The sequence below is a fragment of the Miniopterus natalensis genome, chromosome 2 (assembly GCF_054644295.1).
Source record: "Miniopterus natalensis isolate mMinNat1 chromosome 2, mMinNat1.hap1, whole genome shotgun sequence".
In the NCBI taxonomy this organism is placed as follows: Eukaryota; Metazoa; Chordata; class Mammalia; order Chiroptera; family Miniopteridae; genus Miniopterus; species Miniopterus natalensis.
The window spans coordinates 102,222,553-102,247,148 of NC_142082.1; the positions used below are offsets into that span (position 1 = coordinate 102,222,553).

Sequence of the window (24,596 nt, forward strand, 5' to 3'; positions counted from 1 at the left end):
GACAAAGCAGCTGCAATTAGGGCTATTACCTGTTTCAGTTTACATTAAATTTGCATTAGTTTACCACTCACTCTGACTCTCTGACTTTCACAGCATGTCAATTTGGATTGCTAATCAGCTAACCCAAGCTTGTCATTTTATTTTTTTCAAGTTTTCCAAAGCAGTTAACAACAGCGAGCCAAGCCCACAATATTTTAAATACCATTATTTCAATACTGTTCAAGTGCCTCCAGCTTTTCCATAACCCATTGATCCACCTTCCACCTGTACCTCATCCCAAACTACCACAGGGAAAACCTTAGTAATTCTGATGTTACTGCAAAGCAGTTAGTGCCATCCACTTGCCACTAGCAATTGGTACCTTACTGCCAACTGCTTTTTTTTTTTTTAAATCCTCACCAGAGAATGTTTTTTATTGATTTTTTTTGAGAGAGTAAGGGAGGGAGAGGAGAGAAACACATCCATGTAAGAAACATCTACTGGTGCTGCCCCCGAACCCTTGCAGGCACCCAATCAGGGATTGAACCCACAACCTAGGTATGTGCCCTGACCAGGACACGATCACACGACCTTTTGTGTACAGGATGATGTTTAAAGCCTGGATTCCATTCCTCCAAAGCAGAAATTGAGACAAAGAATCATGTGCAGGTGGTTTCCTTATAAATGTGATCTCAGGTAGGAGTAATGTGAGATAAGGGAGAGAATAAGAAAGGAAGGAATGAAAACCAATGCAAGGACGCACCGTTCAGTTGGCTGACACTGGGCAACTGGTGCTCAATTCTGTCAAGACCTTCTAAAAAGCCTTATGAAATGCAGCTCCAAACTGTTCTGCTTTGGAAATTGAAGGAAGTAGCATCTACCTATTGACTCCTTTAACCCATTGGTCAAGGGTAACCCTATGGGCTCAGCTCCCGCTCATCCCGGTTGTGAGCTCCTGAATGCAGAGTGGATCCACCGGGCATTCTGCTCTGAAGGATCAGAGCCCTATGGCAGCAAAGGAAACATACTCGATGAGGGCCCCTGGCAAAGCGCCTCCCCAAACATAGTCACAGCCCGTGTGGAACTTGTCACTGTAGCAGTGGCTGGAAGAAAAAGGGGGCAAAGAGGATTTTGAAAAGCCCAGTATTACTCGGCATAGTAAAAGCTTTTGAATAATCAGAGAACACTGTTAGTTGTCTACGTTTACCTAAGTGTAGCATTTTTCCCACCAATGAAGTAACTCAACTGGAAAAGCAATTACTGCAGATTAATCAAGCTGATTTTAGGGCCTATTAAACAAGCATCGTTTTTAAATCCATTAGTTCTGTTCAGTATGCTTTCAACAGACATTATCAGTAACTAGCAAAATACAAAATCTTTTTTTAGTTTATAATTTAAGTGGGAAAACACATCTAAAAAATGCCTTTATTTGTACAAAGAACAGCCCTCACTGGCAGCCCACCAGCCGACCAATTTCATCTTTGGCTGCTGTTGCCCAGGACATGTTTTGTGCTCCGGACAGCGTGGTCACTTCACGACGCATGACCATCCTGGGCTTATTCCCTCCTCTGGGCCCCGGAAGCTGAGGTAAAGCAAATTTGATTTTACCACACAGCGCCTGAGTTTGAGCAGGGCACGATCTCTCTGACCTTCATTTTTCTCATTTGTAAAATGGGAAAAAGAATACTTAACTCACAAGGTATTTATGAGGAATAATAATATGTGTAAAATGTGTCGCATCATGCCTGGCACATGCTAGGTATTCAGTGTTACTTTAGGGCCCAGCTGAGATGATAACGTTTGAATAGTTTTGTGTGTTTTTTAAATCCTCACCCGAGATATTTTTCCCATTGCTTTTCAGAGAGAGTGGAAGGGAAAGAGAGAGAGAGAGAGAGAAGGAGGGGAGAGAAACATTGCTGTGAGAGAGACACATCGACTGGCTGCCTCCCAAGACCCTTCAGTCCGAGGGCCAAACTGGCCAGGGCTGAATAGTTTTTTATACTTGCTTTACACAGTGCCTTTCGGCATTTCTGTGAGTCAGTGGGAGCATCACAGTTTTTACTACAATTATTATTTACAGGGGCTTGAAAGTTGAATGACTTGACCAAGGCCTTACATTAAGTAACAGGTGGGGCCATGATCCCAAAGCCCATGTTCCTTCTAATGCTCCACCCCAATCCCCACCCCACCCTGAAACCCTTCCCACCATACTATTTTCTCTGCTCAAAAGAGAAAGAGCTATGGCTCTTAACCTTCCATTTAGGGCCTGATTCAATGATGGACTCCCACTGTTGTGTTTCCCATGTGTGTATCCTGACTCCTCAACTAAATTAAGTTCCTTGTGTATTTGAGGATAGAGACTGTGGTTTGTTCCAGCTCAGTCTGACCACAAGTCCTAATGACTATTAAACACATTACCAAGTGCTTAGTAAATATCTCGTAAATTCAATTCTATTGCTCCTTCAAAGAATATTCTCAGTTATGAGAAACTTCAGAGCTGTGCCCAGGTGAAGTGAATATTATAAAGGGTATTAATTGTTCAGTAATATTTTTGAGAAGCAGAAGCCCCTAACCTTTGCAGAATTTAAAAAGAAAAAACTTAATAAAGATTATTGAATCCAGAGGTACTTTTAAGTACTTCAGCCCTGGAATCATCAGTACTCTAGCACTCGGCTTAGGCTCCTGTAGATACCTGAAGCTGATTCATGAGAGGCTAGGAAACATTTGGCCATGAAATGACTTAGAACGATTAACCTACTTGCTAGAACTAGGTCATATTTTAAGTCTTAAGAAAAACTTACATTCCCATGTAGAGAGAACACTAATAATAGCTAACATTTAACAAATGCTTAAATGCTAGGCATGTACTGTGTGCTTTCCTCCTATTAGATTTTTAACAAATCAGCTTTAAGGCATAATTTACATATAATACAAAATGTCAATTTAAGGTGTACAGTTTGATGAGTTTTGTGATGGTCAGGTCTATCAGTGTTGGTATTCCTCAGTTCTTAAATTGTTTTAGAATGGTTTTATATGAATGAGTTGAATTTTTAAAAAAATTGTTAGTTGTGTTATCTTTTGTATTTTGTGCAGAAGGTGGGAGGAAAAATATTATTTGGAATAAAACAATCAACTTGGTCTCAGCATAACAAAGAATTGGGCATTATACTAGAAATGGAAGGCTCATCATAACTTCTTTCAACTAGAAAGCTGTCTATTTCACACAATATTTTACAGTATTACAGTACTAAGTGTAACAGAAAGGAATCCACATCTGCATCAAACGCCAGTACTCCACTACGGAGGCAGGATACACAGACATTAATGAAAACAACTGGAGACTGATTTCGAGGCCGCTTGTTAAGGCATATTTAAAAATAAATAAAATACTTTTTGTTATATAAAAATACAGCTGACTCCATATATTGATTTATGAAAAATAAATTTATTACATAACACCTTGTTTTTAACAATGTTCAATTTCTTTTAAATTCAGAATACTTGTGTCATTCATGTAAAATAGTTTGATACAGTACATTGTATGTTATAGGTTTTTTTCCCTCAAAAATGCTAAGGCTCTCCTACTCCTTCTCCTTTGCTGAAGCAAGGGCACCCTAAACAACGTGCGAACAAGTTTTAAAAAAGGAAATTAACTGAATAAAATTTTAATAGCACTACACCAACCAGCTTTAAAATCAGGACAAAATATCTGAATTGGATGCCGCACCTTTTTAAGGAAGTTACCATTCATGCTTTTTTCATCTTAAAGCATGCTCACAAATCAGCAACACCAACAGGAAAAGTAAAACACTGTCTATGACAATCATTTTAGTTTGTTTGCTGAACCAAACAGGTTTATATCAATGACAACATATTTAATTACTATCAAATAGCAGCTTTAATACCAGTCAAGTCATAGATTGAAAATAAAAACAAACTTATAAGTTGGAAATTAATCTTTGGGAGTTTTGAAACCTTTCTGGAAAAACTATGTGGCTTTTTGTACTTTCAAAAAAACCCAAGCAATAGTCTTGGTCAAAAAACACTGATTAATGTAGAAAATGAATCAACCCACTGATAAGACACTAAGATGAAAGGTGTACCAAAATAATCTCATTTTGAGTCTTGGTTATTTTGTTGAGTTAACATATACTATATGTTTCAAGTACCAGTTAAACTTTTTGTGTGTGTACTATTGGTCAGATAATGTTGTTACACTGAAAGAATTCACCACATACAACGACAAATGCTTGCCCCTAGCACATTTCACAGCTTCAACTGCTACAGACTGTCACTGAAAAAAATGCATTGGTCAGTCTGAACCATGTCAAGTAAACTATGGAAGTAGCAAATCCACAACACAAACCGTGCTAGCACTTTCTGTTCAAGTCTAACCCCAAAACAGGTATAATTTGGAAGCCACTACCCCAATCTGTGAAAAGTGGTGGAACTTGGCTACTGGACATTTTGAATATGTGGTTGTACAGTACATTCTCATGGCCCACACCAGGTTCCCGCAGAGCTGCACAGTCAGTCCTGCAGCATTAGCAACAGTGCATTGACAATATTCCAACGCAGCTCAGTACCGGTGAGTCTGATGTGAGTACTGCGGAGGCTGCTGGGAGGTAGTTGAGTAGCCCATGCTGCTCTGCGGCTGGGATGTGCTTGGTCCAGGGTTGGGATAGGCAGCATGTGGGTTGGAACGCTGGAAAGGAGATGGGGCAGAGGCGTGATCCCTGGGTTTCTACGCGTCGGCTGCAACCGACCAGCAGGGCTGATCATGTGTGTTTGAGACGCCATTTACTTCAAGGCATTAAGAGTTTAAAAGTCCTGGGCTCTGTACTAGCTTTACAATTAAAATGGCAAAACCCCAAGACCTTTTAATATCAGTTTTTCTTTATGAAGGTCAGAAGTACTGCCAGTAAATACTAAGCTGAGTCTATGCCTAGGCTGTAGAGTTCAGTTTTTCTACAGCGGTAACCCCCTTTCCCTTTTTAAGCTGTTTTATATCTACTTGATAAGTAACAACTAATTTGTCTGAGACGTTTACATGTGAACTCAATGATGTATATACACACTGAGTAAGCCGAAGCAACTTACATGCAGGTCTCTTCAGTGGGAACCTCCCAACACACACACATAAATACAAATATGAATAAAAATGAATATGACATGAAAAGATACCACAGAACCATTTTCTTTGGCATTAAACTTTTCATGCCCTTTAAACTAATGAATCTTACTTTCTGCTACACGTTATGTACGAAAGTAAAATTACTGAAATGTAAGAGTGGTATTCTCAGTTCTAAAAATAGCACAGGGGGAAGAACAGTGATAGAGTTTAGAGTCCTCTAATTTTGATATTATATTATTCCCATTCCTGCCCCTCTCTCATTCTATTAGCTCCCAAGATAAGACAATAAAAGATTAACCATAACTGATTGCTTTCCTCTTTCAAAGCCTTTTTAATAGGTCACACAATTCTAAATTCTGCTAATCCTCGCAAAAATGGCATTTTAAAAAGAGTGGACAGAGATCCTGTTTTTGAAATCACCCACCAAACCCAACCACAATAATAACGTGAACAGGGACACGCAGCAGCGTCTTCTTGGTTTCAGGAGCAAAGGTGAAGCGCCCTGCTCTGCCTCGCTCTAGGGGTGCCCGGGCCTTAGTGTGCACGTCGGAGCCGGGCCGCACCGTTGAGCAAGATCTCTCTCTCTCTCTCTCTCTCTCTCTCTCTCTCGGTGGGCCCGGGCGTTAGTGTCCGCCCCACGCTGAACCCCGGCCACTCGGGAACCTGCCCGGAGCGCGCGGAGGTGGTGCGCGATTCCCCAAGGAACTGGCAACGCCACCCGACGGGCGCCCCGAGGTGCAGCAGCCTCTGCCGGGGTCCGAGGGGCGTCCCAGGCCCACCCCGCTCGCGGACGGGCAGGTGGGAGCTACGGAGCCTCCCCAAGCGTCCGTGTCCGAGCCACAGGGAAGCCTGCGCTCGCCTCGGGGCGGCGGCGGCCCGCAGCGAGGCCCGCCGGGCCCCACAGAGCTCCCAAGAATTGCAGTGATGATGGTAAAAATGATACAAGCGATTCATGTAATTTTTTAAGTGCTTATGTCAGGCTAGCCTTACACACATGTGGTGCCTTAGCACGCATGTGTTCCCGCATTTCATCCTTACTGCAGCCTCACACCATTATCCATAGTGTACAACTGAGGAAACTGAGGCCATGTGGATCCCTTGCTCAAGGTCACCCGGCAGCCAGGGCCTGCGCTAGGATCTGAAAGCCTGTGTTCTTCTTAATCACTACAGTATACTGACTGTTGTTTCAATATAATTTAAGATAACATTTATTGAGCTCCTACTACAAGCTGCTAAGTTTTATCATGTCTTCTCCTTCAACAACTGCATGTTATTTGCCAGTCTCATTTTACAAATGAAAAGCTAGAGCCAGGAAATGGTATATTACTTGCCCACGGTCACACGGTTAATAAATGGCATAATTTAAATTCAATTATCCCAACTCCATCTGATTCAGAAGCCTAAGCTCCCTCTACTGTACCACTGTCAGCACTTTTCTATGCCAAGAACACTTCGTGTCAATGTAATTCCCCAGATACACAAAGGTCTTTTCTTAATTCCATCGCATTTTCCAATGGTCACAAACCCATGCAAATACTGGGTCAAGGGCAGGTCAATACAAAATAATCTTGAAATACCTGATAGTCTGAGGTCATGATCAGTCCACCTGAGGTAGTGGTAGGAGGAACAACTCTCACTTTTTTCAACGGGGGTCCCTGTGTGTGACTGCTGTCTTGATTCCCTGGGTGGCCAGTTCCATTAGTGTGGTTATTGCCCTGTTGCTGCTGCTGGTTCTTCTCAATTGGTTAAACAAAAAAAGAAAGTTCAACTCAGAAGGAGAACAAAATACACCCGAACCTGAAGATGTCACGGCAGCACTGACCAAAACAAGACGCTGCCGGCTACTCTCTAACACTTACTTTGTCTCCTTTGTCATCCGGTTCTTCTTCTGTTAAAAATTCTCGTTTTGGGTAAGGGATTTGACAACCGGCAAAAACACTGATCACAAGAAAAAAAAAAGACTTCTGGTATAATAATCAATATTTCAAATGCTTCATTTAAGTGGTTTTCATTTTAATCTTTTAAGATGGACTCTGTCTCCATATTTATAATATAAAAACCTTTCATACAACTGGGACAGAATGAATCTTTTTTTCTCATCAGTGACATTACAGCAGGCCATTTAAGGACTTTTCATTGAATAAAAATAATAATCATCTAATATGACTCAACACTTTCGTTTATCCCAGCATTATTCTTTTATTTTTACAACCAAAATATAGATTCCAGCCACAATGTCACTATTCAAACACAATTGTTTTTTACCCTCCCTACCACATTTAAAATAAAAGATGGGACGGGGAACACACATGTATCTGGGAATGGGATTTGTAATTGGAACACAAAACTGTGACTGAGAGCGGTGAACAATCTCAGTGAGCAGGAGTGAGCTGCACATGAGACTCGGCCTTCACTGAACAGCTGGATGACAGCTGAAATGAACGCTAGAGAGATTCGTAAAGCAACAGAGAAACAGGACACCTCTTCACTCTAAAACCCTATGTGACACTTGAGTCATCAGAGCTCATTTTTTTGCTTGCCATAAGGATTTCCGTGGGTCCCTACATAAAAGGAGTGGCAACTTGGAGTTGACAACTGAAAGAAAACAGGCCTCCCCCAATTTTATTATGCTGGTGAGTTAATAAATTGATCACTTACTCTGATGTAGGAAGTGGGTCTTCTAAGAAATAGGGATCCTGCATAGCCTGTTCTGAGGTAATTCGCTTTATTGGGTCCATGGTAAGCAACTTCTGAAGCTGAAACCGTAAGTCATCAAAATGTTACTGCATTACTTCTAGTTATACCCCTCGGCACATATGTGGCAGGTATATGTTTTTCGATGAATAACACCACGATTTGGAGGGCATTAAGATAAAAACTAATCATTAAATTTAATGTAGTAATTCACATTTTAGTCATTCTAATATTCATTATCTCTGTGGTTCTACTATAAGAAGTAACTAAACTTGTATCTTCTTACTCTAAACAATGATCTTTTCCCTGTTATCTAAATTGCTTTATCCAATTTAGAACAGGACTAAAATTCTTCTATTTTTTATTCTTTTTCTATTAAGAGGAAAAAATGTTATAAGACAAATAATACGCTACCACAAACAGCTATTTAGACTTAAATCCAAATTAATTAAAATGAAATTAAATTTAAAAATCAATTTCTTAGTCATATCAGTTACATTTCTGAAGCTCAATAGCTACATGTTGCTAGGGCTACCTTATTGCACAGCACAGCTCATCAGGGAAAGCTCTCCTGGACAGTGCTGTACTAGTCTAAATAAATATGGTGACTGATACAGAACTTGGAAAGTACAGAGGTGTAGTTAGGTCCAGAGGAGATTCTGGAAAGAGGCTGCTTGGGTTAAAATCCTGACTAGACATTTATTAGTTGAGTGACTTTGGAAAAGTTAGCTAACCTCTTTGTAACCTCATTTGTCAAATGGGGACTAAAAATAGTACCTGTTTTCAAAGGTTTGTTTTCAGGGTTAAGTGAGTGGATATATGGAAAGCAATTATAATGGTTCTTGGCACAAAGAAAGCATTATATAAGTGTTAGCTATTATTTCTATTATCATCATCACCATCATCCACCACACAAAGAAATGTCACACTAATGTGAAAACTCAGTATTTTCTGGGTTAAAACATAGTTTACTGAAGGCTCTATGGACTAGAATATTTGATTTTAATATGTGGTTTAAGAGATTATCTAAATAATGCTCTCTTTGCTTACAGCCTCTGATATAATGCAGTGATTTTCAGACTTTAGAATACAACAGAATCACCCTGGAGCGCTTCTTAAAACAGAATGCTAGACCCTACTCCCAGGGCTCCTACTGGTCTACCTGGGCAAGCACCCAAAGATCTGCACTGTCAACAAGTTCCCAGATTATTCTAATGCTGCGGGACTAGGGTCACACTTTGAAAACCAAGGAACTAATAGACATGTTGAGCCTTTATAGGAGGTGACACGATTAGAGGACAGGACAAAACATATTTAAAAATGCATCTCAAAATGCTTTAGATGATGAGATTTAAATTTAATTTTAATCTGATATTTTAACGAAAGCACAATTTTATTTTTAGAGTTGGAAGGGAAAGCATGGATTTACTATTTAAAATACTCAACAACAGTTTTAATGGAGTTATAGCTGAGCTTTCAGATGGGACCACCCGAGACAGTAAAAATAAGCAAATCAGCTGCAAAGGAGGCAGATCTCTAGAGCAGCAATGGCAGTGAGCGTCACCTCAGGCTACACTGAGAAGCAGTGAGTTAGGCGGGAAGAGTAATTCTCCTAAATCATGACTTTTGATCTATCACTATTATTATTCTGTAGAATAAATAAGTTCATCCTTTTGAAGGATCTAACTTACCTTCTAATTTGGGTCCTGTTGTAAGTACATTACAATAAACATTATTTGGATAATAGTACATTGTGTGGTAATATAATACGTTGAGCACTGCTTTTTAAATTGCTGACAAGATATGAAATATGTGATATATGACAATATAAAAATAAGTAGAAGATGCAGAAGCAGAAACACTAGAAGGAGAAGAAAAGCAGAAACAGAAGAAATGTTTGCCAAGTGGCATAGACTATAATAAAGGAAAGTTTAACCCTGTCAAAGTAAAAAAAATTCCCATTTTATAAACTCATTAAAAAATATTGGGAATAAAGGAGTAAAAGGATTTTAAGCCAAGCAAAATATAACCTGATTTCCCCCTTTTATGTTATATAACTTTTTTGGGAACATAAAAGTGAAACACATTTTTAATTTTTATGGCATAAAAATGGAAATATTTTAAATAAATTTAAGTTGGCAATAGTTGAATATAATCCCATCATAAATTGTCTTGATAGTGCATGGATTAATTCAGATTCTAGGTCATCATTTTTCCAATATATACTGATAATACTGCATCTCTCATGCTCTTCCAGAAAAAGCAAATAATACACACAATCACTGAAGGACTTCTAGTACCCAAGTTTATAAGAGGTATCTTGGGAGTTAAAAATTTTATAAACAGCTTTTCAAAGAGTTGAAATACAAAATAATCTATAAAATACATTTCTGAATGGTGGAGTTATTTTCTTCTTGAGCTTCTCTGAAATTTAAAAATTTTTTAAATAACTGATGAAACCCGATAAAGTAATTTTCAAAATGCTGTCTTGACAGACTTGGTATAATGACTATCTTTAGAAAATCTAATCTAACCATGTCAAATCATGCTAGGGGTTTGCAAAAACAAATATTTTGATGCCTTTACTAATATTTACTGTTAAAGTACTCTAAATGTGCTGAGTAACCATATAAATTGCCCCTATAAAACCTCAGGATGGGCTAATCAGTTGGGGGGAGGGATGCATTTTATTAGTACTGTTCGCTCAAGCTTACCAAGTGGAATGCTTTACTATCTGGTTTAACTTTATGTTTTTCCATATACTTGATAAGGCTGCAGTTGGTATACCTGAAAGAGAAATACTATGAAATATCTACATTAGATTTGAGGTAAATTTTACATTGGCTGAAGTTTATCAAGCAGAATTCTTTTAATCATAATCAATATAGAATGTATATTGAAAATGGTATGATAAGTATAAAAAGAGTGGCATTAAATCAATTTTATACTTCGCTGAATATTCATATTAGCCACTTTTGAACAAATGCCACAGATTACATGCAAGATAATTTCATTAATAATATATACTGAATAGCTTTTTTCATATGCATGTTATCTCAACAATTATCTTAAATAACATATGGGTCAAAAGTTTAACTCAGCCTTAAATAAATGAAAAAGAAAAAAAAAATTGTTATAGGTCTATAAACTGCCCTCTCCCAATCCCCTGAGCTTGCATTGTAACTAAATGAAATATTCCTTCTTTTCTATTAGAGCTTGCTTAAAATTACACAACCCAAGTGGGTAGGCAAGTGCTATTTGCAAGGTTTTTTTAAATTTTTATTTCAGTCTCTTATTGCCTCAGCTATGATACTTTATAATGCATGCTTCCAGAAAGTAATAAATATGGAAAAAAATTAAGAATTTTCTCATATCCAAAACAGCTGCTAATATTAGATATTTATCTTCTTTATGTCATTTAAACATCTTAGGAAATGAAGACTGGCACAATGTAAGAAATATTCATTAGAGTAAATATGTAAAATTACTTATTAGTATAATCTTATGTTGCGTATACTATTATACTGAGTAGTCAATCTTCTCGAGTATTCTGGAAAAGCAAAACTCAACAAAAGATCTATTTTCTTTCCAACTTACGTATTTCTTCTGAAATCTTTCATTAATGTTGAATGTTCAGGCATCTTTTTTATATCTTCCCAATCTTTATCTGTGAAATACATTGATACAATTTTATGTTGTCCAGGTTCTTATTCTCAAGAACTTTAGTAAAAGTTACCTCAATTTTCATTACATTTCCTATATTTTTAACCTCCATGAAAGCACAGACTTCAAATAAATGGTCAGCAATAGTAAACATCTTAACTTGAACTGTAACTACAATTCTACCTTGCATAGCGTTAGATTTTTCTCTTTTTAATGCCTACTTTCTATGTGTTTTACTATGTATTTGTTACCTCAATTTCTATAACTAGAGGGTAATAAGTTATAAACATTTCTAATATTAAATAATTCTGTTACTATTTGTAAAACCAACTTTTTTTCTTTTTCTACAAAATTAAATCAGTAACCAATCTATTGGTAAGTGTAGCATCTTCCCCTCAGTAGCTTTAAGGTTCACTTATTTTTATATGGCCCTCCTTATTGTCACCTTATTAACTACATTGCTTTACATCAGCCATCTAGGTAAGCAGTAGGAATTATCTGAAATAGAATAGAGTAGGATATAACCAGTATATTAATCAGTCAGCTGTTGCCTTGGCTAGTTTCAGTAACTAACAAAAATAACCCCAAGTACTAATATATTAGGTAGAAAACGTTCCAGCTAGTTTTGCCGGCATTAGAGTTACTCAAACAACACATGCTAGACAGCTCGTTTTCTCTGTCACTATCAGTGGACTTTTACTAGGTGCACAGCACTATAATAGGGAGCTGAACAGCACCTTTAGCTTTTAAATGGCCTTTAGAGGTTTGATTTTCTTTCAATTTACTTGTAAGAATATTTGCTACCTTCCTCCACAGATGTCACATATTATAAAATAAACTAAACATATACTTTAAGCTCATAAATGGAATTTTCTGAACGATTTTCTTCAATTTCTCTATTTTGTCAATTCAAGCTAGAAATCTTGAGATAATCTTTTAACTTTTCCCTCAGTTACACACTTCTTATAAAAAGTTATATATCTGCCCTTCACTCTCCACCCTTACCCTGGAGTGCTGCTGGGGGCAAGCAGCTGGTTTCCCCGGCTGACGCTCCTGTCTTTCACTGATTTTCACGTACCACTGCCATTCTACTCTTTTCAAAATGCAACATAAACCGTGCCGCTGGTTCCCACGCTTTGGCCGTGCATCCTCACTCCTTAGCGCGCCGAGCCGAAGCTCCGCCGCCCGCCCTGCCCGGTCCTCGCCGCTGAGCGGGCCCCAGCGGGCGGGCCGCGCGGAGGAATCGCCCGTCGCGGGCCGCCTCCCTTTCCCTGGGGCCTTGGAAATCGCGGGCCCACGCAGGAGTGGGAGCAAAGGCCGCTCGTGTCCACCTACTCAAACCATACCTATTCTTTAAATACTCTACTTCGAACAGTACAATGTAAGCTCCGAGAGGGCAAGAATCAGGTCTAAGTCAACGGCATTTTATATTTAACACGGTGTCTGGCCCATGACGGGTACTCAATAAATATTCAGTGAATGGAATTCCCATCAAAACAAAGCAGCCTTCAGTTCTGGAGAAAGGTAATATCTGTATAGTTATTCTGCATTTACTGATAATTAATATTCTTATACGGGAATGTGAAATTAAAACTCCCAGATATTTTTGTATTAGTCTTGAGTTATACTGACCTGAGCAAAATTCATACTAAACAATTTTAAGTAAGTACTTGACTATCCAAAATTATGTAGGTGTTTTAAACAAATTTCCATTATTCTGAACCACCGGGCAGTTTGCGGTGGCTGATGGGCTAGCATTCTGTGGTATAACAAAGGAATGGGCTATAGCTGGAGAGATCCAAGGCCCATGAGGAGACACCTGAACAACTACCTCCCTGCCGCAGGGCAGTGCAGGGAAGGTTTGTCGGTTGAATGCCCGACTTTCACCTACGTTCTGACTGTTCTAACACAACACTTAAAAGAATGTTCTTATTGACAAAGACCATAGAGCAAAACATGCTGTTATTCAATACAATGTGATTCTTTCTGTACAATGCCCTAAATAAAAACCATGTTCAAAATTTATATTCAAATGCCAAGTAATGGCAGTATTATATGTGCTGCCAGACAAAAATGCACTCTACTGAATTTTATTTGTAGTTCTCACTGGTAAGAACTAAAGGCATCCTTTTAATACAGATATTGTAAATATTTTATCATTTCAAATATTAAACAACAAAACAAAACAGAACAAAAACCAAAATGAAACAAAAATACACCCTCAAGTTCAGGAAACCTATAAATATTTTTATGCTAAAATGTGAACTCTACAAATTTTGCTATTTCTATGGATCTTTGATTAAGGCAAGTCATAAATATAAAGAATCAAGTAAGAGTAGCTTTTATCAGCTAAAAATATACACCTTTCCAATGAAGATATCCAAGTTCAAACAACAGTGATTTAAAAACAAAAACATAATGTGTACCTGCAGGAAATCCCATTACATTGAATATTCTGTCCAGCTGGTCATGGTGATAAGGATTACTAGTTTTGATGTCCTCTTGTCGACAGTGAAATATTGGTTCTGACGTTAGTAGTTCTGCAAATATACACCCTATAGCCCAAATATCTTTAAAATAAAAAGACAAAAAAAAAAAAAAAAAAAAGAAAAGAAAAAAAAAAGGAAAGGAAAAAAGAAAAAGAAAGGAGGAAAATAAAGTGGTTCTTTCCAAAAGAAAATACATTTTTATCCTGATGGGGAGTGTTTTTCTTTCCTTTCTTTCCCTAGTAAGTCATATTAATTCCAAAGCAATTATAATAATAAATATCACAGAATATGGTTTGTAAGTATAGATTCCCATTCCACCCATCCCAATTTTTCATTCCCTGTTATACCTCCACCCCACCCAGTGGCTTCGTTCCAAGTTTAAATCAATTTATTAGCTACATTTTTGGCGAGTTTTAAACGCCTCAAACATTACCTTATTTGTACATACAAAGCTACATATGGAGCATAGGGACCACAAACAAACAAAACTAAACAAAAAAATAAACAAACTGAAAACTCAAAACAGCCTCTGAAATGGGGCATACTTGCCAAAAATAATCAGCACAATTCTTTGTGGTAAAAAATATTTTTTTTCTTTAGTTTGTTTATGTACTTGCTAACGTGTAAAGTCTAATAATTATGCTCCCATGTCAGCACTATTTAGCAAAGTGCTATTACAACAAGAAAAAGACAGCGACTGACCTCAAATATTCTAATGAAACAGTATTTCTACTTGAAGAGTTTTTGTTCAAAGTTTTTCTCTGTGGTATAGCAAGTGTCACACGATTTTGCAAGGTGAACTATTTAATAGGGACCAAAAAATGGGGGTAAAATACTACCTTTAAAATGGGTACAAAGGCTGTAACTTCATAAAAATTACTTATAAAAGCCAGGTAAATGGATTTCTCTGTACACAACAAATTCCCTTCATCTGCATTAAGACGTAGGCTCACTTTCATGCATACTGCATCTGCACTCACTAGAAAGACCTATATACCAATTTAGAATTTGAAGCTGAAAGTGTTCCAGTTCTGCTCTTAACAAGTCCCTAAAATGACACTGCTACCTCCTTCATATTGAGTACCATGGTGTGCACACAGCAGATACTGACTTAACTGATACAACTCTAGTGGGATAAATAAAAATCACTTTTCCTAAAGCTGACTGTTTATCTATGTTATTAGTTGCCACTTAAATACAAAATGAGAAAAAAATGTTAATCATAAAAAACAGAATTCTTAAACTCCAAAACCGAAATATATTTAATTTAAAATTATTGCATTTACATTTCAGAGTAACAAATTAATCATCTATTTACTTAAATATATACACCCTTACTACCAACAAGTAATTTTAAAGTGACACTATTTGCTTATCCATTTACCCTACATTAGAGAACCAAGCCTAGCCAATATCACCATATGGGAAAGTCTCAGCAGGAAATGTAAACCAACCTCTTTCATTTTTAATGTCAGAAAGTAAATGGGAAAATTAGGGAGATTGTGATTAATTCTTTGTACATGGGTACCCCATATAAACCTGACCTTTGATCATCTTAATCAAATGAAAGATAGGCAAGCAAGCAGGATCACAAAAAGGGCTGACAGGTCAGCCTACATTTTTAAAACTCTACTCATAGCACCCAAAAGACAATGTAACAAGTCCCTCTGGTTAGCTAGGCAAAATTCTAAAGAAGAAAATAAAATATGTAAAGCAAGCTAAGAGATGAGTAAGTGATCTAGGTATCCTTAAAGTACGCTGCTTTTACAATAAAAAATCACGAAAGAATAGTTTATTGAACCTTGCTTAACCTCACCCTAATAACCTCTTTCTTTATATCTCTTCTATTATTTTTCACTTTTATCAATTTTGCCAACCTTCCTTCCTTCAAAATCCTGATCCAGACATGAATCATGAATTTGAGTTTGCTGGTCAGGCCATCATTTCAGACAAATTCTAACATTTGTAAATAGTCTCTCCTTCCTATCATGCCTATTTTGACAGAAAGTCCTCTCCTGCTCACCTATCTGCTTAACTCCTTTTAGAAAGATTTTCTTTTAAATTAAAAACATGTAAGTTCCACCTACTTCTCAAAATCTGTGACATCATGTGTAGCTATTCAATTAACCAGGCAAAGTAGATAGCAACCAGCATGCTACATAGACCCAAATGGGGGAGAAAAATATTTGTTAAATAATGTTTTAATCAATAGGTGTATTAATAGCAAGCTTCTAGCTTAATAAAAGTCAATTCTCTTTCCTATTTTATCATATATTTTCCATTTTATAAAATGCTACATAATCAGTGGGCATTCAGTTATTTGAGGACAAAATCTGAGCTTGAAAGTCCGTACTTCAGTAAAACTTAAGACTCCTTTACTATTAATGAATTAAAAATTAATAACCCTCTTTCTGCCTTCTCCACAAAGTCAGTCAAACAAACTAAACCCCAAACACTCAAAAATGAATTTAACTTTGTCCCTGGGAGTCCAATTCTTACTAACCTATTACTTCCTCTCTTTGGTTTAATGATTCAGCTTGCAGTTCTGAACAATAGAATAAATGACCATAGCACTAAAATCTGTTTGTAATAGAAAGTGGGAATATGTTAGTTGGATGTTCAGATTTTTTTCCCTATGCTCTTTCTTATTAGCCTTCAGTTTAACATAACCCACCAAACTCCACTAGCAGATTTAACCTTTCTAAATGATGCCCAGGTATTTGTGTATAAACTGAACCACACAGGCTCTTCTATCATCTGTTCACACTACAACTACCTGACATGGAAGGCAACCTGCTAGGGAAGTTCTTGGTACGTAGCTTTCATGGTGATGTGGGAACCTGTTGAATGCTTTAATGGACTCTTAGGCTACCTGCATAGGTCATGGGAAGAATGGGATTGTGTGGGAGAGACTGAAATCAAGGAAGAAATTTAATTTTTTACTCCTTTATTCTATTTTTTAAAACTTATATTAAAAATGGTTTATGTATAATTTCTCTCTCTCTCAAACAAAAATGCAATTTGTAAGATACCAATATAACTTTTTTTGAGCTAATGTTTTCATAGAAGACTGTTCTTGGCCAAGTGAGGTGGACACGGGGTGGGGAGCACCACTGCAGAGGGACTGTCACTGACCTGAGTTTCAATCATTTGCACCCAAGTCAGAAACTTCTGTGATCTCCCTATCTCAGAAGGCAGTTGTTTTTACCTAAAGTCATAGGAGCTTTCAGAGTTGATGGGATCTAAGAGATGAGTTAGGCTAAATTCTCATTTTCACAAAATGAGGCTAAAGGAATAAATGCCTTGAACGCACGCACACACATGTACCCCCCCCCCCCCCAGAGTGACAGAGCTAAGGCTACAAGTCAGATAGCTAGTCTTTGTTACTGCTATTGTTTAAAGTTAACAAAATTATTTTATGCATATATTCATACTGTTTTCTCAACTGGAATGGACATCCTTTCAACTACATAATTTGCATTCATTTTCATTTTTCTTAAGTTTAAAAAAGTTTAACTTATTCAATAAACTTTAATGTTGATGAGAAGGAAAAAGGAAAAAAGTATGAAGAAAGGCATTCTCTTTCCCAAATTATAAAGTCGTTTGAATAAAGGAATCTACCTAACTCCTGATAGTTTAGCTTTGTGACAAAGAGCCCTTGCATTAAAACTGCTAGATTGTAGAATAAAGTGAATAACAGGTTATACAAATCTTAATGTTCACAGTAAAATACAAGTTTATTAAGAAAAAAGAAAAAGATAATAATGAACCAGAGTGACAAGCTTCGGTGATAGTACGTTTCTGGTTTTTTAAAATTTTTATTTATTGATTTTAGGGAGCGAGAGAAGGCGGGTGGGAGTGTGTGGGTGGGTGGGGGGAGAGATCTGTTGTCCCACTTACTTATGCACTCACTGGCTGCTTCCTGCCCTGACCCGGCACCGAACCCAAGACCTTGGCATACCAGGATAATGCTCTAGCCCACTGAGCTACCTGGCTAGGGTCAACAGTATATTTCTTGCTTTATTTAGAGGAATTCAAAGCCTCAAGTTTTCTGTTAATAGCAGCTAAGTTTAGGTAATCACTTCCTATTTGTATGGTCTGTTAACACGTCTTAATAAAAGTAACACTGCTTTTAAATATTCATTTTCTAGGTAGAAAAAATAGCTATGTATCATATTAGTTTATATGCTTTTTAATTACATTTAGAATGTACTTGTAAAAAAGATAACCAAATGTGTGTTTAGGTAATAATATGTAACTCAAAAACAGAACTACCTTCAATAATCTTTACTTTTCCTTCTGACTTTTGAAAATATATGCATTTTATTTTGGAATTACTTTAGATTTGTAGAAAAGTCACAAAGATAGCTGAGAAGTCCCATATCTACCTTAATTTTTCAATAAAATAAAATGTGATCTCAAAGCTGGAATGAAGAGTAGTGAACATCAAGATTTTTTGAAAGAAGACGTGTTGGATTCAAGACTGATACTGGGAAATGATCACAGATATTTCTCCTTTTGCCTTCTTGACTGTACATTGAAATGGCAACAAAGTAATAAAGGTATAAACCCACAGAAATAACAAGAACAGGATTCATTCACTTACTCAACAGAGTACTAAGTTCTCATTATGTGCTTTCTGGGCACTGGCCTACCACCGGGAACAGCTAGGACAGGTCGGTGTGCTCAGGGGACTTAGGCACTGTTCACTGCTAGCGAGACAGTAGGACAGACCTGTGATGGGGACGGGGGGACGGTTACTTTAGGCTGTGTGATCAAGGAAGTTCTCTGTGAAGAGGTAGAGTTTTGACTACGATCTGAATGAAAAGAAGAGACTGGCCATGTGAAGACCTGATCTAGGTACACATATGTAAAAATATTTCTGGAACACGAAAGGCAGATGTAACAGTACAGAGAAGGCCCTAGGCCACAATATTACTGTTAAGCGGGAACCAGAATTGTCCTGCACAACTCTGGGAAGATATTGTACTTCAAAACACCAACTACAAAGTCTGTACATATTTGCGATTCGCATTTGGGAATCTAAGTATGTGGAGGGACAACAAGTCATACGCTGATTTTTGATAGCGCAGGTGGGTGTTGCCCAACCCCTGCATTGTTCAAGGGTCAGCTGTATTTTGAGGAGCTGATCTTCCTCCTGCCGCTCTCCTCCGCTGCCCTGGGGTACCAGGTACACACAGACTGGGCCCAAAGTGGGAGAATTCTTCCTTTAAAGAATTTGAATGGTCACAGAGCAAAGACTTGTGCACACTGGCATTTAGGGTTTCCCTAGTTAATGGCAATTCTCTCTGCTGGACCACCCTAAAGTAAAGTCCTACGATCTATGTACACAAAGTTCCCAAGCAGCTTTTTATAATCAGATTCTTAAATACGAAAAGACAATCAAGGGTCAACAAGCAGTTGAAGAACACTTGCCACATGGAAGGAAGTAATCCAGACATATAAATAAAAAGAGTGCCTACAGAAAACACAGATAATTATTCCAGGAATACAACAAATTACAAACAATTAAAAAGCACTGCTATCACTGTCTTAAGAGATATTTGGGAAGCTTTTTTTTTCATAAAACAATACAAGATGTTATGAAAAATTAATAATCAGAGAATAAGAAGGGGCTCTTGGAAATAAAAAAGACAAAGGGAGGAAAACATGAGAAGAAAAGTGGTATAAAAGCTCAATCCAAGAAGTCCAACATCTGTCTACACTTAGTTTAGGAGAGAAAGAAATAGGGATGTAGGAAATAAACTTCAGATTGAATGTGTCTACCAAGCAGCCAGTACATCCATGTGAAATATAAGGATAAGAAATCCTATTTTGTTTTCAGAAAGACAAAAACCTCAGGTAATCTATGAATCAATGAGAGTAAGCTTGGCACGAGACATTTCATTAGCGACACTGATGCGAGAAGACAATGAGGAGCACTGCCACATTCTGAGGGAGAAGATTTGGCACCTAGAATTTAAACCCTGGCAAACTGTCAAGTACGCTGAAGACATTTTTCAGAAATACAAGAACTGGAGAATTTTACCTCTAAGACACCCTCCCCCAAAGGCAGTTACCTGAGAATATGCTGTAGGAAAATAAGAAACGAGACAGTGAAATCCAGAAAGGAACAGATCCAACAAAGAGGAATAAAAAAGAAAGAAAGAAAGAAAAAGCCGGATAAAACACAATCCAGAACAGAGCAAAACACAGAAAACTTCAGGATGGAGTATCCAAGAAAAGAAAGGTGGATTTAATACTATCCTGGAGAACACAGAACAAGTTAAATAAGCAATAAAGACACACAATAAAGGCAAAAAGATGCAAAGCACATAAATTTATGGTAAAAGGACTGTAGCACCTGAACACTGAATCTATTACAATATAAACCACGGGAATTATGGCTTGCAAACAGAAAATAAACGTTGCAATCATCAACAAAGTATTAGTACCAATGATGACAATGATATTACTAATATAGCTTATAAATTGAGAGGCAGGTGGGGAAAAAAGTGTAAGAGCACTAATTTCCTAATACTTCATAATAGGGAGGTAATCAATATTATCAAAAATTTTAAAGTGAATCAAAGTGTTCTAAACTACTACTTTTAAAAATAATATTTCTTCCTTAACTTTAAGGGAATCTTTTAGGAGCTAATATTTGAAAAAAAATTGTCTGAAGTTCAATGATTTAGAAATGTTACTGTGCTTCCTTCTCCTTTCAAGTAAAATTTAAAATCCTTTTTACTTAGTGTGCATAGTATGATCCCATATATTTAAAATGTTTTTAATATCTATTTATCTATCAGAGAGATCTGTCTGGAACGATATACCCCTAGTGCTAATGATGATATTTCTAGGTAGTAGAATTTTAGGTTAGTTTTGCTCTTACTTTTATAATTTTCTGTTACTTGATTTAAAAATATGTAGAAATATGTATATTTTACAACAACAAAGCCACTTTTAAAACATCATAGAATTTTAATTAGTTCTACTCACCGATAGCTTTGGTATAATGTCTCGCTCCAAGAAGTAATTCTGGGGCTCGGTACCAGAATGTTACAACTACTGGATCCAAATCTGCTAAAGGCTTCAAAGGTGAATTAAATAACCGGGCAAAGCCCATATCAGCTGTAAAAAACAAAACAAACAAACAAAAAAATGAAGAATGTTAAGTAAATAGATTTTAATAAATTTAATTGATTACTCTAATTTTACCATTGTTATTTAGTAAGTTACGAAAATGTGCTGAATTCTGGGAGAAAAACCCCACAAAACCTAAAGATAAAACAAGTTGGAGATCTTCGTTCTTTGCAAACTATCGTCACTCACTCTTCAACTGGGTTAGAGACAGGCTGTGAGGCCAGAGGTCAAGGGTGACCCTACTCCTCTGGGCAGGTTTCTTTCCGTCTGTCATACCACCACTGGGGACAGGATTGTTAAGCTGCATTTCCATTCTTTGCATTGGTCAAAAGCACTGAGAAACTAGATCTGAGTAAAACTTTCCATTATTGCATCAATAAGCCTGTTTACTGGTATAATCAAAAGTTGGCTAGACAGTATGTTAACACCACTATTTCCCCCCATTTATTTGGGTTGAATTTTACTAACTTAAGAATCATAATATTTTGTTAAGCTGGAAAAATACTGAGTCATATAATTCAATCAATCACCTCCTTTTCCAAATGAGAAAACTGAGGTTACCAGAAATTAAGTGATTTGACAAATGCCAGCCCTCATATCTGGGAGCTGGAGCTGGAGCTGTGGTGAGATACATTCATGGCATGTAACATGTTTCATATGTAGTGTAGTTATTCAGGCAAGGCTGTTTATCCTACTAAACTGTAATCTTGTTAAAGGCAAAAATTATGTCTTTTTCATCTCTCTATCCTTTTTAGTATCAAGTATGGTGTCATTACGCATAGCTTTTGGCAAATACATGCTGAATGAAAAACCACTACCATACCACCAATTCAAAAATTTCAAGATTCATCCACCATTTGTTTAGTTTTGTTTTCCTAATATACATTTTTAATGAACTAGGCCCTAGTCTAATCTAGTTAATTATGGAGGTTTAAAAAGAACACAGAAATTTGGCAAAGAATTAAAACCATGAGTCAGATGACTAAGTACTGGTTTATAGAAGACTGATATTTCTTCTTAAATGTGAATGCTTTTAAGCCGTTAGTGCCCCCCAAACCTGCCAACATTATATACATTACACAGAAGTATAATTCCAAAATAGATTATCTTAATATATGTTTTCCTCAAATTTTACAGTAAAGAACACATCTGTCACTATTGTTTGGCTGGGTCTTTATATTTTGCATGCTTTGAACTTATATTTAAATTTGGTGCCACCAGACTGGATTGGACAAAATCCTTTAAAAGCACACGTGAGGACTCAACAGTCATCTGATGACAGTTCTAACAGGGCCTGGTTCTCCAGGGAAGTCAATGGCTAGGAGTACTTTGAGGCACATCAAATGTTATCACTACTAAAAATTTTGCAAAGTTTATATCATAAAAGAGTATATTTGAGTCTAATTAAAAGTAGAAAGTGAGATTTGGAGAATTTACAGAGGAGGACAGGGGTGAGGAGTTAGGAACACCTACGTTTTGGTTGGAGAAGTGGCACAAATCAGCGTATAATTCTAACTCGTGTTAAACCATGCAATCAGAAACTACTATTTACTTTGTTAAATACTCCCACAATCCTGCTGCCTTTAAATTAATACAATTCAGTTGCAACATTTCTTCTACCCACACACAAAACAAACTAAATGCGACAAAAACAACTTGGAAATGACAATGAAAAAAATAACCAGTTAGGATAAATTAATTTAATTATATCCTTATAGGTTATCAGATCGAAGATGGGTAAAATTTCGTTTTGATATTTTTTTTAAAAGCTATTTAAAAACATGCCTAGGTACAGAATACTCATTAATTTTTTTTCCCATCAGGCAAAGGCCTGCTACAAGATATGCTTGTTATAGCTTACGGTTCTGTACCTATCTGGCCTCGTGGTTTTCCTAGTTTGTAATTCCTAATCTGGATGAGGTCAACAGAGGCATATGTTCTGATCTGATCGGGCTCAGGTGAACAGGACTGGTTTATTTACTAGTATGCTGTATGCCCTTGGGACTGAAGGTGAGGCTGGCGTCTAACATAGATAGAAGCCACTCACCTCTTACAGGCTGTTTTTGATGAAGGTAAAGGTTTCTAAAAAACTTGCATGCTTATTTTATAACCATGACACTTCAGTCTGTAAAGATTGTCTGACACCTTAGAGAGTGTGAAACGCTTTTCACTTTTAATGCATATTCTTTAAAAATGGCTTCAAGCATATGGAGGCACATGAACATATGCATATTATTAAAGCAAAAACTAGAAGTGATACAGCTGCCTACAAAATCTTAAGAGTGCTACACTGTGACTTATCAAAGATATAACATACCAATTTTTACTCTTCCTCGCTCAGGACCTTCACCCATAACTAAAATATTAGCAGGTTTCTGTGGAAACAAAATAGTGTTTTTTTTCAGTAGACAATAGTGGTTTCTTTCAAATAGACAATATGCCAATATAACATAAATCCACCTTTTTAAAAACCTCATTTACTTAAAAATTAAAATCAAATACAGAAATTCACCAAAGAAACTTTATGTGTATATATGCAAAGCAATATACAATCTTCATGAAGGCCCAAATGTGGCAGTGCTTCTCTGCATGCGAGCTATGGCTTTCCTGGCCCTTTTATCAGTCTGTGCTCACGACTGTGAACCATCTGACAAAGTTATGATGCTGTGGTTCCTTTTAACTCTTTCAATTATATAAAACGTCCTGAAACTTTAAGAAATAATGAATTTTCAAAGATAATTTAATACTAAGTAGCAAATTAATTATAGGGAAGGAGTCACCTGATACCCTTCTTTGGAAACAGCAAGCTATGGATCTATGTTTCAACAAAACAATTATAGCAAAATCAATTTAATAAAGTCTTTTCTAAATGAGTTCGTGAAGTATAAGGAATTTTTCATGACCTGACAGTTTTGAAATTTTTATTTTTAAATAAAAAAGGAAACTAAAAATTTAAAGTGAGATTTTTACAAAGTAATATTTTAAACAGTTTTAAATCTCCAAAAATAATATACAGGATTAACTGTATCTAAAATCTGTTTAGTGGTGTCCACTATACTAACATAAGGGGCTGATCTCTCTCCAAGAAGGGGGAGGAAAAGGGGATGAAGGAAGAAAGGGAAGGGGGGGGATGGCAAATGGAGGAGGGGGGGAAGGGGAGGAGGGGGAGGGGAAGAAGCAATCCCCACACCTTACTCCTCCTGCTACACTAATTCTACCAGTCCGCTAGGTAAGAGTGAAACTATATTAGGATGCCTTCCGAGCACTTAAAGCAAACTTAAAGTCAAAGAGTTTAATGAAGGCTGCTTCTAGTGATAAATAGTTCACAGGCTTCCCTAACCTACTTAGTGATAGCCCCTGTACTATTACTGACAAAATGTAACTTACATTTTTCTACCAACTACTAAAGATCAAAATTATTTTTTATCTCCAGCAAAAATAAAAAATATTGCTGAAATGGTAGCATGTACATTTCAGAGATTAAACATTTG

At 36.9% G+C, this 24,596-nt stretch overlaps 1 protein-coding gene across 6 annotated transcripts in view; it reads right to left on the reverse strand.

Annotated features, from left to right (window-relative positions):
• Positions 1-3,404: 3,404 nt before the first annotated feature.
• The window catches only part of CDK8 (cyclin dependent kinase 8), a 124,885-nt gene continuing 103,693 nt past the window's right edge, over positions 3,405-24,596 (reverse strand). For 3 of the 6 annotated variants that reach the window (XM_016224854.2, XM_087814448.1, XM_087814446.1), the window contains 9 exons: positions 23,423-23,480; positions 20,962-21,093; positions 13,897-14,040; positions 11,405-11,474; positions 10,522-10,594; positions 7,772-7,869; positions 6,973-7,051; positions 6,691-6,849; positions 3,405-4,684 (listed from right to left, as the gene is read on the reverse strand). In XM_016224854.2, coding sequence (XP_016080340.1) covers positions 4,559-4,684; positions 6,691-6,849; positions 6,973-7,051; positions 7,772-7,869; positions 10,522-10,594; positions 11,405-11,474; positions 13,897-14,040; positions 20,962-21,093; positions 23,423-23,480 — 939 coding nt within the window. In that variant the 3' untranslated portion in view covers positions 3,405-4,558. Of the gene's footprint in view, positions 4,685-6,597; positions 6,850-6,972; positions 7,052-7,771; positions 7,870-10,521; positions 10,595-11,404; positions 11,475-13,896; positions 14,041-20,961; positions 21,094-23,422; positions 23,481-24,596 lie in introns of those variants that run through there. The other 3 variants (XM_016224855.2, XM_087814447.1, XM_087814445.1) reach the window with 3 other exon arrangements.